This window comes from Rhododendron vialii, chromosome 8a (genome assembly GCF_030253575.1).
Source record: "Rhododendron vialii isolate Sample 1 chromosome 8a, ASM3025357v1".
Classification (NCBI taxonomy): Eukaryota; Viridiplantae; Streptophyta; class Magnoliopsida; order Ericales; family Ericaceae; genus Rhododendron; species Rhododendron vialii.
The window spans coordinates 33,728,973-33,746,499 of NC_080564.1; the positions used below are offsets into that span (position 1 = coordinate 33,728,973).

Here is a 17,527-nt window from a genome sequence, read left to right on the forward strand (position 1 = left end):
CTCCCTACCCGTCAATAGAATATTCGGTTTGAACCATAGCTACCGTTCAGGAGAACGTGCCGTCACCGCCGCACCACTTTAGTGCACAATTGGTGAAAACTCTCGCCCTTTGGTCCGCAGACAAGGTTCGAGTTCCTGCTGGGACTCGAACTCCTGCATGGGTTAAGGGAGGTAATGAGCCTCACCAATTAGGCTACCACCTCAGAGGTGACAAATTATTATTTGCTCCCTTCAATTTACATAAACTTGTAGGCCCTACTTCTAGACTTGTAAGCTTCTAAGCCACAGCTCTCGCCCACTCCTCAGACACTTCTCTCTCACAAAAAGTGTCTGGGGAGTGGTCGAGAGACGTGTCCCCAGCATTTTATCCTCAACTTTTGGATTATTGAGACCAATCATCCTGTTTTTTGATCCGCAAGACCAATCATACTGTTTGGTTAATTTGACTTCTCGGTTGAACATAGAGAATTTACTTGTTAAATTTGACTAATTGGTTTATTCATTTTTTAAAAGAAATTAAACTAGGCCTAATTGTGTGAATCGTATACAATTTTATGAGAGCGTGAAATAATAGTGTATGTTTGGGGCATAGATCAAAAGGGGTCGTACGTGGATCTACTATATAAATTAAAATGGTTTAACATACAAATTACTACAAGATAATCATATATCTCAATGGAAGTTGCTACGAGATAATGAAGGGTTCATTTATGTCGAAAGGTCGTGACAAGTATGTATCTGGATTTATACACATAAATATATGTACGAAGCATTTCTCACTTCTTGTATATTCATAAATAAATATCCAATTAATACACTTTATCTCGAATGAAATAAGTTAATTAGTACATCGGTCGAAAAATAAAATTTTCCCAAATTAAATACGTTGCGCTAATTGATATTTCCAAAGATATACAGTATAGTTTTAGCATGAGTAATATTTCTAATAAAATACAAAAATGAACAATTTTAATCAATATAAAAAAAAATATAGGTTTAGAAAGGACCAACAAAAGGCACTCAAAGGAGACCCTAGCTTCTAGAGGGGAAACCCGTATCCTCTATTCCTCTTTTGTGATCGGGCGATTTCTACTTCCACTCCATTTTTGGCAATTACCAAACCGCTGCCACGTGATGTATACGATCGTCGGTCGGCAATCATTGGGCGCTAGCTACACACGTGGGGCTTAAACAATCCAGTTTTCGCGTCGAGAGCATATTGCTTTTCGACACGTGCGTGTGTGTATGGAGAACTTGGGGAAACGAGTTTCGCTACAATCGAACACAAACACTTATATAAATTTCCTCGCATTACAAGTGAAATTTACACACATTACACACCTCCAATGTGTGTGGAGGCCCACACGTGATGTTGGTGAATTTGTTTAAGTGTTTATGTATTTTTTGTGTGGTTTTAGAATTAGTATTACGTAGTAATTTCTTCTTGAACCAGCCAGGGCTGGGTGGAAATACATTCAGTACGTGTTTGGACAAGGTTCAGGTTCGAGTCCCTATAAACACAGTAGTATCACCAACCATATGTAGTGTAGGACTTTAGCTTCAATTCTGACAAAGGTGGGATGGGCTCTCCTACAGGTAGTGTTGTTGCGTGACGAGACAAAATTTTGTGACGGAGTACACCATGCCTACACTTCTATTTTTTTGACCACAAAAATATACCCCTACAGGTAGTGTTGTTGCACGACGAGACAAAATTTTGTGACGGAGTACACCATGCCTGCACTTCTATTTTTTTAACCACAAAAATATAGTAATTTCTTTCCTAGGAGCCAATAAACTGTTGACAACTGGCAAATTTGTTAAAATCGGATTATAAGAAGTCCACGTAAAGAACATCCAATAATGCAAGAGTCCGTTCAAAAAATAATAATAATGCAAGGGGGACACAAACTTATACAGTACATGGTTAATTAAGAACTTTTTTTTTTTCGCTTGTGAATTTGCACAACTGCGGATAGACCTTTTTAATATAATAACTTCACATACTTCCTTTGTCTCTATTTAATTGTTCACTACGATTTTGTGTGCATTTTCAATAGCTTATAACACTTGACGTATATTATGTTTTTTGTTTTTGAAATCATTGACTTATAGAAAAAATTGAGATCGATCAAACAAGATCTATATTGCATATTTTTAACAATATACGTCGAGAGATATAAGTCGTTGAAAATACACGCAAAACCGTAGTGGACAATTAAATGGAAACGGAGGGAGTACAAAAGAACAAAAAAAGAAGTTAGAGAGGACACCTGGGTTAAACCTAGTGGGCAGTGAGATTGGACCGATTGGTCATCTAAGATTAATCGATGTAAATGTAAGTCGATTCGGAGACCTGAGTTGCAGTAAAAAAAAAAAAATCATCAACCACCATAGATGGTTAATTATCTCTCTCACCAGCAAGTCCTTTTCTTGACTGTACTCAATCATGGAAAATATCTTGGTATCACGTTAGAGCGAAGGATTAATCATTTTATGATTACATCTAATTAACTACTGCTAGACAGAATCCAATCCTTATGAAGTAAATTCTGATTAACTTCACACTTTAAAGACTTCTCTCATGTCTTGGCCCTTGCTACTAGTATTTCATTTAAAACCTAGTTTTCCAAAAAATCTGGACTTTTCTTTTTTGTTTTGTATTTATTCAAAAAAAAAAATCGCACCTGATTATTTTGCATTAAACTTTTGTGGAATATTAATTCATCTCGATAAGAAGAATCGTAAAAATAAAAAATTATAACTCTTACCGTTTTTTTGGAAATATCTATAATTTAGCACTTTTGGGCCATGATGCATATCAAAACAGCATCTTTTTAACGCACCACATGGTTTTCTGTTAATCATTTTTAAGTTTAATTTTACGACATGAACAAAAACAGAAGCTGAAGTTAATTCAAACACAATCGTAGGTTATTAAAAAAAAAAATCCAATTGTCATATGATTCTGATTATCTTGGTCCACTTTTAAGGTGAATGCAAAAAGAAAAAAAGGAAAAAGAAGAAGACAGGAGTCCGGAGATCATGTAGTGAGCAAAGTCATTACAGAATTGTAGTGAGCATCTCAGTTGTCTATCTCGGCAATCAACGGTCCGGATTTAAAGCAAACTCTTAGATGGAGGAGAAGAAGAGAATAACTTTTCCGTGAAAACACTTTTGAACAGATGCGATCTTCACGACAATCCTGTAGTGAGAAAGAAAAGGCATAAAAAACTATAATGACCCTTTTAATGTGCAAAGACGAGAGGAACCACTGCCTAGTGCAGTTGGAGCCCCTCCGTGGGCGGTTTGGGGTCAGGGCTATGGATAATTCCTGCATCCTCTGTGCTAACCTAACACACCCCGTTAACTCCTGGTAATTATATCGTGTGGCAAAAAAAAAAAAAAATTGTGCAAAGATGGAAAAGGTCGCTGCTCTTAAGTTTTGAAACAAAAAAGGACTTATAATAAATTTTCTTGTTTATAAATTTTAAAAATCATATAGGTTTTTCAATCCCAATAACATTTTTAAAAAATCCTACACATTTTTTTTAATCAAGAAAAAAACCCGACACTTCATCCTTGATTATATTCGCCCCTGTCAAGAACGAATCTTCTCCATGTGAATGTCACTCATAAATGGTAAGATGCTAATCCTGTTATGTAACTTATGTGTGCTCATTTCAAGAGGAGTTAGCACATCGATCTGACATAAAATTTTGAAATGCACATGGGGAAGCACCACCCCATCTTCCTAATGATGATTGAAATTGCGGAAGTTTTTTTCTCGGAGTATCACGGGTCAGCTTGTGTGCATTTTGAACTAATTCCTGCAGCAATTTTCATAGGAATTTCACATGCTTGCATATGATGTGAGACATTCCTAATATTCTTGGTAAGAAAAATCGAATCTGAGACTTTTGGATGAGAGAAAATTCCTCCATCCCAGCCAAGAAGACCAGGCCAACCCGGTTGGAATTGCAGAAGTCGCAACAAGTTGTACGTCCAACTTGTTCCTCTCTGGCACTGGCTGATACCATATATTCAAAGATAATATACCATTTCTTAATATATCATATTAGTCCAATGTCGTCGGTGGAGGTATGGAACGTAACAACTTAAGTTTTTTTTTTTATAAAATCTTTAAACTAAAATTTAACAGAAAGTCTACTGGCACAGCAAAACTGTGCACAGATTGTGCACAGATTTTTATGTGGGGTCTACTAAGGGTCCCACACAAGTCTATGATAAATTAGACGATTAGATCAAGCACTTATAGATATTGGATTGAGCTGATTTTTTGCGGAAGCCCTTGAAAAAATATTTTAAACATAATGAATGGCTCGGATCACTTGCGTGGGATCTTTAGTGGACCCCACATAAAAATCTGTGCACAGATTTGCTGTGCCAGTAGACTTGTTCAAAATTTAAAATGAGGTGCACATTACATGCAAGGTTGTAGTGCAAATAAGATAATTTTATTTTTAAAGAAAACTAACTAGGTGATAATTTGTGGGTTTAGACTACCTTAATTCGCTGGAGTATTTTATTCATCAGGATATTTGAGGGTTTTTTTTTTAAATTTAAAATATTATTATAACACGAATTGGACTTGAAAATAATCATTGAAAGACAAAATAAATAAGAAATGTCTTTGTTCTGGTTTATTCTTTGTCTTTAATAAACAATGCTTTAGCTTTTGATCATATTTTGTACTAATTTTTCGATTTTGTTTTGTCAAGATGTATTAAAATGTAAGAAGTAAAATCCAAGATTCCGTAAAAATTCAAATAAAGAAATCCCCCAAAAAAGTCGAAACTTCAATAAGTACTTAGGGCAACACAACTTAGCCTCATATTCCAAATTTCAAATCTTGGAGCCAGTCCCGAAGTTCAGGGTTTATTTGATTGTTAACTTCAATATCCTGAATTATTCGAAATGCGTGCAAGTTTGCTCGGTCTGGTTATACAAAAAGCACAAGATAGCCTTACTTGATCAATATATACGTTGACCTTTGGAACACAATTTTTTAATTTCTACTTATTTAATTGTTTCTACAACTATACAAGTTATGGCCACCATGTTAGTTGTAATTTTATAAATACATGCTTATGAATATAAAACAATTTACGAGGGAGAAGAAACGTACCTACTTCGGGTCGATGTCCAGGTTTTGGGAGTACTCCTCAAGGTTTGGAATTCGATTTCCCACAGGAGAAGTACCTTACAGTAAATGGGGGACCGTGACTGGTGTGGTCGCGCTAGCTCCCCCTAAGGCTTGGATATTGTGAATTGGCGGTAGAGTTGTTCCTCCGTTACTAAAAAAAAACTAATAAATATATCTTCACGTCATCGGATCAATTAAGTTGGTGAAGAAGATCCAAATAGGCATGGTGATGAGAATGTATATAGAACTTATGCACACTCTCATAAGCGGCCACTGGGTATTTATTTGGACTTTGTTGCTCAAATATGTGAGTTGCAAAACTTATGCATTTGGCCCCCCATATATTATTTGTAATTTTGCCTCTACGAATCAAAAAGTAATACTTACTGATGTTTGTTGGAGCTGATTTTTTACAGGAACCCATAAAATAATATTCAAAAATTTATGGATATTTTTTTAGATTTTTGTGGAACCCAAAATGGTCCCAAACGCGTTTTTCCTTGCGTCGTTCCTTGCAAATCTTTTTTTGCGAATAGCAGGACTCACAAGATTTATGTCTTACAGAAAAGAAAATAGATTATACATTGCCCGATCACACTTCTCTCGTAATGGGCGAGTTCCATTCATAGTGATCATGATCAGAATATATATAGAACTTATTATGCCCACTAGCTAGGCCACTATCTTGACACTTCTTCCATTTACCATACTATAGGAGTATATCTTTTGTTGCTCGTTGCCATACGAAGTAATTTTCACATTTTTATTTTTTATAACTTAATGTCGTTCTTTCAAATGTGAAAGAGTATACAAATGAAATGTTAACTTTAATTTGTAAATTCACATCCCAAGGGGACACAAAGAGAGCGTTGCCATAAATAAAAATAAAAAAAAGAAGTGTAAAAACCAATAACCTATATTCGTTGACAAGATTTACGCCTTATAGAAAATAAGATACATACACATTGCCTGCTTCTCTCGTCATGGGTGAGTTCCACCAACTTAAGCATGTAGACCTTAAAACTCACCCATATAAATGGGGTGTATTCAAAATTTTGTCTATTATTTACACAAAGGCCTGTCAATAGACCGGATTTGATCCAAAAAATCCGATCCGAATCCGATAACGTTGATCTGATAATCCGAATCTGGTAATTCAAATACGGATCGCATCGGATTAAATCCGTTATCAATCCAATCCGAATTTTTTTTATAAAAAAAATACTGTAAATTTTTTATTTTGAAAAAAAAAATGTTTAAGAAGTTGTATTTTATTTTAAATTTATTTTTGGAAAATAATTTTTTTTGCTAAAATTTTTGAAGTAAGAAAGTTTTCGGATCGGATTTGGATTACCACTATCGGATTCGAGTTTTATTAGATTCAGATCGGATTAGGATTTGTCGGATCGGGCTCATTGACAGGCCTATTTACACATAATTTCAATTTCATATGGGTGATTAGTCACCATACGATATCACATTAATTTCATGACACCTAAGTGCATGTGTGATCATCTCAGCATTCCTTTTAGGATTATTCTAACATCCGCCCAAATGATGTAGGATAATAGGTATAAAGTGCATTGATATTCCAGAAACAAAAATGCTAGGGGTACATATGAAATGTACATATTATGTACATATCAGTTTTGTGGGGCCCACCTCGGGTCCCACAAAAATGATTCAAACCACCCATTATTTTTCAAACATTTTTTTATGGAGCTCCGTAAACAATCAGCACAACCCAATATCGGTAAGGATTTTTTCTTAATTTGTGGAGGCGAAACTACTTAACTGCTTAGTTTCGCCCCTACAAATTTAGAAAAAATCCTTACCGATATCGGGTTGAGCTGATTTTTAACAGGGCTCCATAAAAAGATGTTTTAAAAATAATGAGCGGTTCGGATCATCTTTGTGGGACCTGGATTGGACCCCACAAAAATCTATATGTACATTGTATGTACATATTGTATGTACCAATAGTAGCACTCTTCGAGAAAAGTATAGTAATATTTGTGAAAGTGTATTAATATCTATAAGATATGCATTGATATCCGAACTTGTTTGAAATTATGTGTTTATTATCATCCGCCTAATGGGCAGAGGTTAACAAAATTGTTTACTAGTTTCTTATGATGCATGCCTTTCATACTCTTCTTCCATTATGTTGTAGGTTAGCTAGGTAGTGCTCATATAATCCAAAGTCCTTACCCTGGATCCAACCCAGCCCACCTAAATATATATCCTTTCCAAGGGGAGAGCAGCGGAACAAAGTGGATGACACACATAGACAAAGCTTTCTTATTATACCAGAAAAACAATATAGTGGGTTTTTGTCATACCCAATTCCAAATTTGTTTGAATGTGACCCTAGCTAGGCATGGCAACCAACAATTTTCCTGGCCAAACATGCAAATGGTATATATGTCAATGAGCATCATATCTAATTACTAAGATGTTTTTTTTTTTTACATAAAAGGGAAGTGCAAGCATGGTACCCGTCACCTCCGTCAGAAACTATTTTTCTGTCACGCCACATCACTATCTATAGGGGACCCATCGCATCTACGTCAAGACCGAAGCTTGACTCACCACTTGTGTGTCGTATTAGGAATATGTTTATTTATTTAGCACCAATAAGAGGCTATAGAGACTCGAATGCGGGCCTTGTCCAACCAAGTCCGAGTTTCCACCACTGAACCAACTCCTCGACTAATCAGTTTAGATATATCAAATACAAAGTAACTCAATTGCAAATACAAAGTAACTCAATTGCAATAGATATCTCATTCTAATTTTTGATTTAGTTCAAGAATCTTATCTAAGAAACATTTGTTAAAGATAGGAGTGTGTGTGTGTGTGTGTATATATATATATTTATAGACGCATATTGATATAACAATGTCTGCAATAATTTGCACAAAAAGTTGATGCGGCACTGAATTATTGACAATTGGAATTACCAATCCTGCAGTGTGCCACATTCTTAGTCGGGATCCCTAGTAAAAAATATCTGTTTCGTAATTATCTGGTATACACACTAAGGGATTTTTTGGGGGCACATTTAAAAAACAATTTTAGACAAAATAAACTGCTTGGATCATATATGTGAGACCTCGTCTCTTCTCGGACCGGGGGTGGCACATGTCACCTCCCCCGCTGAATAGCTTTGTCTCTTCTTGGTCGGGGGTGGCACGTGTCGCCTCCCCCCACTGAATAGCTCTACCCCTGAATGGAGTAGCTAACATAAGGTTGCTCCCCCACCAGTCTTGAGTTCGCTACTAGGGACCAAATGATTGGGAGAGCGGGCTCTAATCTAACTTGCACTTTGGTGGGGACTTGGTGACGAAGCCTGCGACGTGGTGACAACTTGGGACTTTGGAACTTTGACAATGTGGTGGCAACTTCGGAGATGGGGCTCTAATCTAACTTGCATTTTTCACCCAAGCCGGGTTAGTTACGACTTAAGTCCAAACATTCTGAGTCGGGTGGGTTCACCAATTAATTGGGAGGTCGTTATGCTGGTTCAATCCAACCCACCTTTTTTTCAAGGTGGCTGATGGTACTGCATGTTTGTGCCCAACCAAACACAAATCCAAACCTAAAACGTCAACACAACAAAAAGTACAACATCCACGAGCAGAATGTTACTTTCACAGGAAAAATATCCTCGAATAGCACCATTAATTAGATACATCCATCCATCATTTCCTATCTAACTTCCCGCAGCATAGACTTCAAGCTGCACCTCAACTGGTAAATGAGGAACATTAAAAAGCAGTCGAGACTATACATGAAAAGTACTGAAACAACAAAGGCCAGAAACTAAAATGGATAATTTCAATGAGTGAGGACTTTTTTCCTCCATCCATATAACCCACTCTATCGGGAAATGTCAGCGGCGTACGTATCTAATCTCAAACTTTCATTCTTTTAGGTGGGCCTTGGTCTATAATTGGATCAACTGGAGGGACTTGGGCCTCTGTTCCTTGCTGAGCTTCAGAGCTGTTCTCTCCTTCTACAGTAGGAGGAGGTGCATATCCTTCTGGAAAAGGTGGTGGCGGAGGGGCGGGTGGTAGCTGCACAAATGCACAAAATCATAATGTATACTGATATGGTACGATTAAATAACCCCCAAATCTTCAAAGAAGAAAATGATCAAATTCCATGAATTCCTTAGCTTCTGGAACCAAACTCGAGGATAAACCCACATCTTCAAAGTTTTTCCATAACTTTGGTCAAGCTTTACCCAAAATCTTAGATGAGTAGCGTCCCCTGCTGTAGCCCCAAGGGTTAGTCTGGTTGGTTGGTGGGTTTGCTCCCCACACAACTAACCAGGTTTGAACAAAAAAAAAAATTGCCCTACTCCGACACTTCATGCCCTATTGATTATTTCCCTTTTCAATGAAAGTAAGGTGTTAAACAAGTAAATCAAGATCCTTTTTCTTTCTTTTTTTCGCATGCCGCAGCACCCCATGCCACGCCTTCCCTTGTTACCTAAGTCATTGTAGTTTAAAAAGTTTTTTTTTTAATTTTTTGCTTTAAGCCTTAAATAAAAAGCGAATATTCTGGCCTCAATCCTAAAGAGAACAGGTGGTGGTATCAACAAAAGTAACTACATCATAACGGCTATATTGTGGTTGATCACAAAGCATCAGAATTCTCGTAAGGGTACAATTTCTGGAACAATTTATTGTGTGCAACTCTCAGCAATATAGAAGCATGGGAAAAACTTTGTTAGACAAGTTACCTTGCGCTGTAATGAAGCAAGAATAAGATCCATTCGCTTAACTTCCTTAAAGTCAATCGTCTCCTTTCCCACCTTAGATTCAAAGGATGCACCTTCATTGTCGGCATCTACTGTGTCAAAACATATGTAAAACTTTAAAAGAAGTATTAACGCCAACAATGCACTACACCCATTAATTAGCAGAAACATTATGAAGTGATTGTCCACATGCACAAACAATATGGTCTATACTTCGGTGGCACAGAAACTATTTACTTAAAGTTATCTACATTGTAATAAGTGCGCTTAACCATTTCAGTGTTAATCACTAATCATACTACTCTCATTATAACCAGGACAGGAATGGTCAAGATTCAGATACCATATCCAATCTTCTCTAGTTTTGAGGCTGCAGTATTGAAAGCCTTCGAGATATGATACAAAGCCCGACCCTGTCACAAGACAAAATACAATAGACTAAGTCCCTAGAATCATGAAAATATATGTATTAATGCTGTATTATCATCATCCAGCATTTACAATGACGCGCATTCTCAACTTGAAGTACAAACTCCACACACGCACACACACACAAAAATAAAAATAAAAAATTCAAATCAAATTACAGCTTCTATACAGTAGAGGGAAGCAGAAAGCATCAACTAGATCAATGAAACTATGGCATTAGTATTGTGTAACAAGCTTCTCCACTGGTTGTGTGTAGCACAAAAGGAAGAAAGAGCAGGGGCAATTAAGAAAATACCAGACTATCTCTATGTAACCCTGAGCAGTTAGATTGACTGATATACCCCACTTGTGAGTTGTAGTTGGACATTTATACGTCAGTCTATGTACCTACAATAAGATACCCACACACAAGAAGCACTACCTGTATTAAAAAACCAACACAAACTATGACAGGATCCACCCTTAATTCTCCAGAATAGTGCTTCAGACGGTTCTCTGACTAGACTCTAACCTTGTATTCTGTCCAAGCACTCCCAACTCCCAAGTATTAGAAAAGAGAACAAAAACCTTCCTAATCTTTGATTCTGTGCCCTTGGACACCTAAGGCCTCTTTACTCGAATTTGTACCGCCTATAAATGGGGGAGAAAGAGAAGACAAAACCAAACAAATCAAGCTCAAGGAGCCAGGAAAACATAACTCCAAACTCCAAAGCAAGAGCATATAGTGGAACAAGGTAAATTGCAGCGACTTATGAGGTGCACAATAGGCTACGATGTGGAAGAACAAAACCTATTCTATCAGGCTGGTAAAAATCAAAACAAAAAAATATGCAAATGAAAACAGAAAAGCACGCCTGGGCAACACTTTCAAGATTAAATACACAACCCAAAAGGGAACAATTGAGAAAAGTTTTAAAAATCAAATATTAACCAGGAAATCGCCCTTTGGATCCAGGCACCAATGGGGGTCCTCCCCTCCCTTTCAAAGAAGAGCAAAGGGACAACTCCGAGAGATCATGCACTCATCATGTTTCCCACAAATTCTTAAGGCAAAAAAATCAGAGGCATCATTTAAGATTTTGTTCGATCAACCATGCGGCAGTCTGTAACTCTGGATGTCCTGAATAAGCAAAACAAAGAAGACCTAATCCTTGAGGACCTCTGAAGATACCAATCAGACAAAAAATGCCTTTGCTCAACCTTACAAACCTAAATGCAGGTTAAGCTCTTCAAGTGTCCAACGAAGAAATAAAAGCAAAGGAAACATGATTCTGCATAACAAAAAATCATTTTCTATCAAACATCTCAAGTGGGAAAGGGATACCCAATGCGACTTCCTAGAAGAGCCCTATTAAGTAAGGCAGATGCTTAATCTCCACACTTTCAATTGTCAAATGGGCAAACCTCATATACGACATGAAAGAAGAATAACGAGCCTTTCCCGATGAAATTTGTGATCACGTATGCAAGTCTGACAAAACAAGGCATTGGTGCCATGACTACATTTTGCATTTATCTAAAATGTATGTCTCCGTGTTGCACAGTATTATTTAAAGGTAAAGTGGACAACAAATGAAAAAGATGCAAGGAGAAAAACAGAACTTACAACTCGGGCAGCAAAAACATTACAAAGTTGTGGTGCTTGGTATGTAGAACCATCCAAGACATAATATGTAAGCATTGGTGTGACTTTCTCAGGACTATCCCTCTTCTGCTTACGAAAGACGAAGAGGTGGGGCTCCATAACTTCGCTCAGCATGAATTCCGTGCCTGTCATTTTCCTGCAGAACTACCAATCATATCATATGCAATGCCTTTCCAAACTATACGGCGAATCAGCGATAGGAATTATCTCCACTGTGAAATGACATGTGTTTAGTTAAAGATAGAGATGTAGTCTATGGCATTCATAGCCTAAAGAAATACAACGATTCCAATTCAAAGGAGGCGATCGGGCAGGTCTTTACAATAGAAGTGATACAAACTTCCAGTTGCAGCACTGGGGTTGGAGGAGATGGGTGATTCAATTCTCTATATAGCAGTGTTCTAAAAGTCAGCCGCCTAGGACTATTAGTCCCTGCCTAGGCACTAGGCGGTGGTCCAACGCCTAGATTAGGCAGCTGACTAGTCGGGCGCCTAGGTGCTAGGCACCGACTAGGCTCTCTTTTTCCGCCCGAGTAGCACCTAGCCTTTTTTAGAACATTACTATATAGTAACCTGATGGTTCTGTTCGAGGGACAGAGAAAGCCTAGTTGGAAAATAAACCGTTATCTGTTGGAGGGTTGGGATATATGGGGTAGCGGGGATTCCGAGATTGAGGAGTTTGGGAATTTGGAGAGGGGGGTGGGGAAACAAATGAACACTGCATGGAAGGATGCATGTCCATCAATGGCAGAGAGATTGAGGAGAAGGTGGAAAATGACATTTGTTTTGCTTGAAGTTTTAAAGAAGCCAACTTTCCTTTTGTGTAGCTTTCATACCAGTATGGTTCCCCCCTTCGTAGTAGGATCCTTCTAAAATGGGCGCGCTTCCAAAATGGGAGCTCAAATCAGCGCTCCTTGACAGGAACTCGCACCTAACTAAGATGAGAGCTTATAAGGCAGATATTCTCCTACTTTTAAGGGAGTTATGCCATTGTGGAAATAAGAATATGAAAATCATATTAGTAAGAAGTTTTGCAAATTGAAAATATCTAACTTCCAATAATTACCCTTTAAGATCAGGAAAATGCTCAATGAGTATCACTTTTCCTTCAATGATTAAGTAGTTGAAGAAAATTACATACACATTTATGGATTATCTATACTCCTTGGCCACTCCCAACCTAAGGAGCTTCTAAGTGCCTCCGCTCCCCCGCCCCTGCTTCGTCCTACTAAGGTTTCCCCTAAAGGAACTTTTTTTTTTCCGCTCCTCATCTCAACTCAATGTGAGGGGAAAAAACCCCCCGACATCCTCATCTCTAACTTTCTTCAACTAGTGAGTTGCGAAAACTATTCTCAATCACAGATCTAAAAGATTTAGCTCTGACTGAAAAACCTACTTTTTCATCTCGCACGATTACGAGTCAACACCTTTTTCTTCGTAAGTCCCCAACTTTTAAAACAAACCCTATCACCCTTTAACTTCTAAATTAGCCCCCACTCTAGTAGTCGCCTAAAAAAATGCCGAAATTGCCTAAACATAGTGTTCTTGATCAACTTTTTCATTTTTAAGCTGAAATCCGCCCTTCATCATGCAAACCGCATACTCTTCATTAATAATCTATGGATGGAAGGCCAAGGAGAATAACCTACATTTCAATTACAGCTGTCCTGCAAACTCAATGACAAAACTAGCTGAAGAGCTTCGTTATATGTGTGCATTTGGACACCAAACTTTGTCACATTGAGGCAACTTGCAATCAATCTATGTTACAAATATACATACATCTATATATCACATATATCTCTATCACTGTCATAAGGTAACACCCCTTTTGGTGTGAACATCAGTTATGAGGCTGGCTCACAATATAGTTTTCCAAATTACCCCCTTAACTGCCTAAGAAACTGCAAACAGAAAAAGAACAGCCATCCTAATTTGCTTCTCCCCTCTTTTTTACACGATGAATGTGCGAGTAGATTGTTTTCATGACAATTACATCAATCTGAATATTTCAAATAATGAGAAAAATCCAACTATATCTTTCACAAGCACTACAATAAGTCCAACTATTAGATTACTACTACAAAAATAACTCTGAATAAAAAGGCAAAGCCTTCAACCATAGGTATACAAACATATACGTAGAGAGAGAGAGAGAGAGAGAGAGAGAGAGAGAGAGAGAGTACGAGAGGTGAGAGATGTCGAGAGGATGAATGGAGCGCATGCGGAGGAGCTCGTTATTGCAAGAGAAGTCGTAGAAAGGAGAGAGGGCGAAGTAGTCGAACACCAGGTTTCGGTCGAGCGGATACGAGTTGAGCCAAAGTTGATCCCTGAAGCATATTCCGGTCATGTCCGTTCCCGGAGGTGGTGGCGCCGCCGCTTGATTCCCCTCGAAGTTAGGGTTTCCGGCCGCCGCGTTCGGCGGCACCATCGGCGTCGTCGCCATCTTCGACCGCCCCACAGTTCGATTCGGCGACTTTAGAGAGGTTTCAGTAATTGGCCATGGTTGACCACATTCAGGGTTAGCCTGGACCGAACCCGACCTAATAGGGCTTCGGTTTCGACCGAACTGGGCTTCGGGTTGGGCGGGGTGGGCTACCCAGTGCTACTGACGGGCAAGCAAGCCCGGGTAATTTCCAGTTTCCACCTTTTGAGCAGGCCCATTGGCCCTCCATTTCTTATCTCTCTTGTAAAAAAAAAAAAAAGATAAGAAAATCTAGGAATTGATATTCACACCCCTTTTTTTTTTTATCCACATTCCCTTTTTTATGTTTTAATATTGAAAGTGCATTTATTTTTTTTGCTACAAGACAAAAAAGGAGGATAAATATCAATTCCTAAACTTTAATGCGATAACACACATTTAAATGTATGTAGATTGAGTAAAACCTCTATTTGGGCATAATGGTAGTTTTTTTTTTTTAATCATCGAAAGGGTGGGAGGGGGCAACAAGCGTAACAATCCCCCTTGGGCGTGACCATAAGGGCTCTTTGCTCGCCGATGGAATGTCAGGTTCGAGCCATAACTACCGTCAGGGAGGACGAACAAGTCACCATGGCACAACCTGGTACACAGTTGGCATAAGCTTCTCCCATCAATGGTCCAAAGACTCATTTGCAGACGTGAGGCCAAGCCACCTGCCAGGACTTGAACCCACGTCTTTGTCGAGGAGGATAGTGAACCCTGTCAACTGGGCTACCACCTCAGTGGTGGCATAATGATAGTTCATAAAATGGTTTTCCAGTATTTGAGCAGAAAAAGGGAGTATTGACACAATTTCCACTCTAGTAGATCGAGATACATCACATGTATCCAATGGTTTGCCACACTACTTAATACCACCCCTAGGTAGTACATAAGATAGTCTCTCATATGGGTAACCTAATGAGTCGGATTAGCATGTCTGGAATCAAACATGTCGTTTGGCTACAATTAAGTTCAAAAGACTATTCCTATATAGCTTAGGTATTTGAGCCAGCTTTTGCGCACCTCGAATAATTCTGAGGCCAATTCTACTGTTCATTTACGAGGGATCCCGATTAAGTTCATCAAATAGTTCTACGGATTCCAAAGTAAAATCATATGAGCGGTCGAACATGGCTTTATATGCAATCAGCCGAACATGCAAAATACAGGTCCGAAATATAAGCTCATCCAGTCCAAAATTAGTTAACAGAGTACTATCAATTTGGAACCTAACATTTGTTGCAGGGTACAGAGAAGAATCATTCACACTCGACTCTGATTTCATTAATCTTTAACAAAATCCATACAAATACAACTTATATTCAACCCTAGCCACACAAATAAACCAACTCTCAACCCAAAAACTTAAAACACCAGACAACCCAACTCTCCTCCAGCCTTGGCTTCCATCTCCTTTGCTCTCACCTTCTCGTATCTCTCCAATCAATCACACACAAGCCCCACAAACAATAATCAAGATTATTGCTCGACAACATTCTCTAACACAAATTCACAGACTACTCTTAATATTCTACCTTGCAGAAGGACCACCAACCGAACTCCCAAGTGTACTAACATAAACTGTATTGCCGGACTCAGAATTGTGCACTTCATTCTCCTTCCAAACCTTAACACGGGCTTTCTCCATCTCCAAACAATCTCTTAAATTTGCCACAACTTGTCTCATCACCAGCCTTTGACTTAAATTGCATTCCACACATGCCATTGCTGTCTCCAAGGCCTTCCGAGCGGAGTTGGTGTCAAAATCACTATTCAATCTCAAATCCATGATTTCTTTGATTTCAGCTCTCTCAACCATAGGCTCGACCATAGGCACAATCCAGTCGACCAAAAGAATGTTTTCAGGGGTTCTTAGTATTGCAGGTTTCCCTGTGATTAATTCCAATAGCACAACTCCAAAGCTGTAAACGTCACTTTTCTTATTCAGCTTACTGGATGCTATATACCTACAACAAGAATGATATATACTTATAACCTTCAGTTGCGAATTTCCATTTGACCGGGAAAAAAATAACCTTCAGTTGCTGAAAAGTATATAGATGATTATGGAAACTTTTATCTTTGGTTTCTTTCTAATCTTTAAATGGGTTGCAAGTCAATGATATGTTACTTATGTTATTGTTGTTTGAAATCCAATACCACCCATTGAGATGCTTCTTAAAATGTTCAAAGTATCCATATAGAGTTTCTCTTGAACTTCGCTTCTCTGTAGACTGCAGAGAGTAGTCCATGCAATCTTAGCTGTTCAAAAGTATTTTTGATGGTTCAGAATTCAAATTTGTTAAGAGACTCTGACAAATTGTTGTAGTTTTATCGGTCAGAGTTTTCAAAAAATTTGGACCATTAATTGTTGAGATGTGCGGCCGAGATGCAACTACTTCCAGCAGTCTGGGTTTGAGCTGCATGAAGTCGGGTCTTTTCTCTTTTAGCAAGATTCTCAAAGAGTAACACTAAACCTTTTTGACAAGAATAAAAGCAACATATCAACCTGCAACCCATTTAAACATATACGAAACAAGCAAGTATACGGGTATTGTATCGGCCCATTTCTTTTAGTATCATGAAGTCAACAGAAAGACTGAGATCTAATGGAAACAAGCAAGTATACAAATATTGTATCGGCCCATTTCTTGCAAGAAATCTAGGTAAGTTTAGTTTTGTCAAATAAAGGTCGTGGTCCAATAGTACCGCAAAATAATATGGATATCACCATGTTGGAAAAGCGGCATATGTGAACCGAACTGGAAAACACAAAAACTTACTTAGGGTCCATGTATCCTCGTGTGCCAGCTACTGAAGTTGAGACATGAGTCCCGCCGTCAGAGGGCATTAATCTGGATAACCCAAAATCAGAAATCTTTGCTTGCATATTTTCATTCAACAGTATGTTAGAAGTCTTGATGTCTCTGTGAATTATTGGCGGCTTGCAGTCATCATGCAAGTATTCCAATGCTGCAAATTCAATATTGTACTGTGTTAGCTTAAAGGGATTCTAGAATAAGGAAACTCAAACACAACCACTAAGATATGA

The 17,527-nt window shown here is 38.2% G+C and overlaps 2 protein-coding genes across 4 annotated transcripts in view; both read right to left on the reverse strand.

Moving 5' to 3' along the window:
* Positions 1-8,790: 8,790 nt before the first annotated feature.
* Positions 8,791-14,664, reverse strand: LOC131299263 (mediator of RNA polymerase II transcription subunit 6). Its single transcript, XM_058324907.1, has 6 exons — positions 14,602-14,664; positions 14,195-14,564; positions 11,971-12,145; positions 10,279-10,348; positions 9,918-10,027; positions 8,791-9,246 (listed from the first exon to the last, which is right to left on the reverse strand). Exons 2-6 carry the CDS (start codon positions 14,452-14,454, stop codon positions 9,085-9,087), a joined length of 777 nt encoding a protein of 258 aa, XP_058180890.1. The 5' UTR covers positions 14,455-14,564; positions 14,602-14,664; the 3' UTR covers positions 8,791-9,084.
* A 1,063-nt stretch (positions 14,665-15,727) lies between these two features.
* LOC131299227 (probable LRR receptor-like serine/threonine-protein kinase At1g05700) overlaps positions 15,728-17,527 on the reverse strand; it is a 52,731-nt gene continuing 50,931 nt past the window's right edge. For all 3 annotated transcript variants that reach the window (XM_058324858.1, XM_058324856.1, XM_058324854.1), the window contains 2 exons: positions 17,259-17,448; positions 15,728-16,442 (listed from right to left, as the gene is read on the reverse strand). In XM_058324858.1, the coding sequence (XP_058180841.1) occupies positions 16,007-16,442; positions 17,259-17,448 (626 nt within the window). In that variant the 3' untranslated portion in view covers positions 15,728-16,006. The remainder of the gene's footprint in view (positions 16,443-17,258; positions 17,449-17,527) is intronic.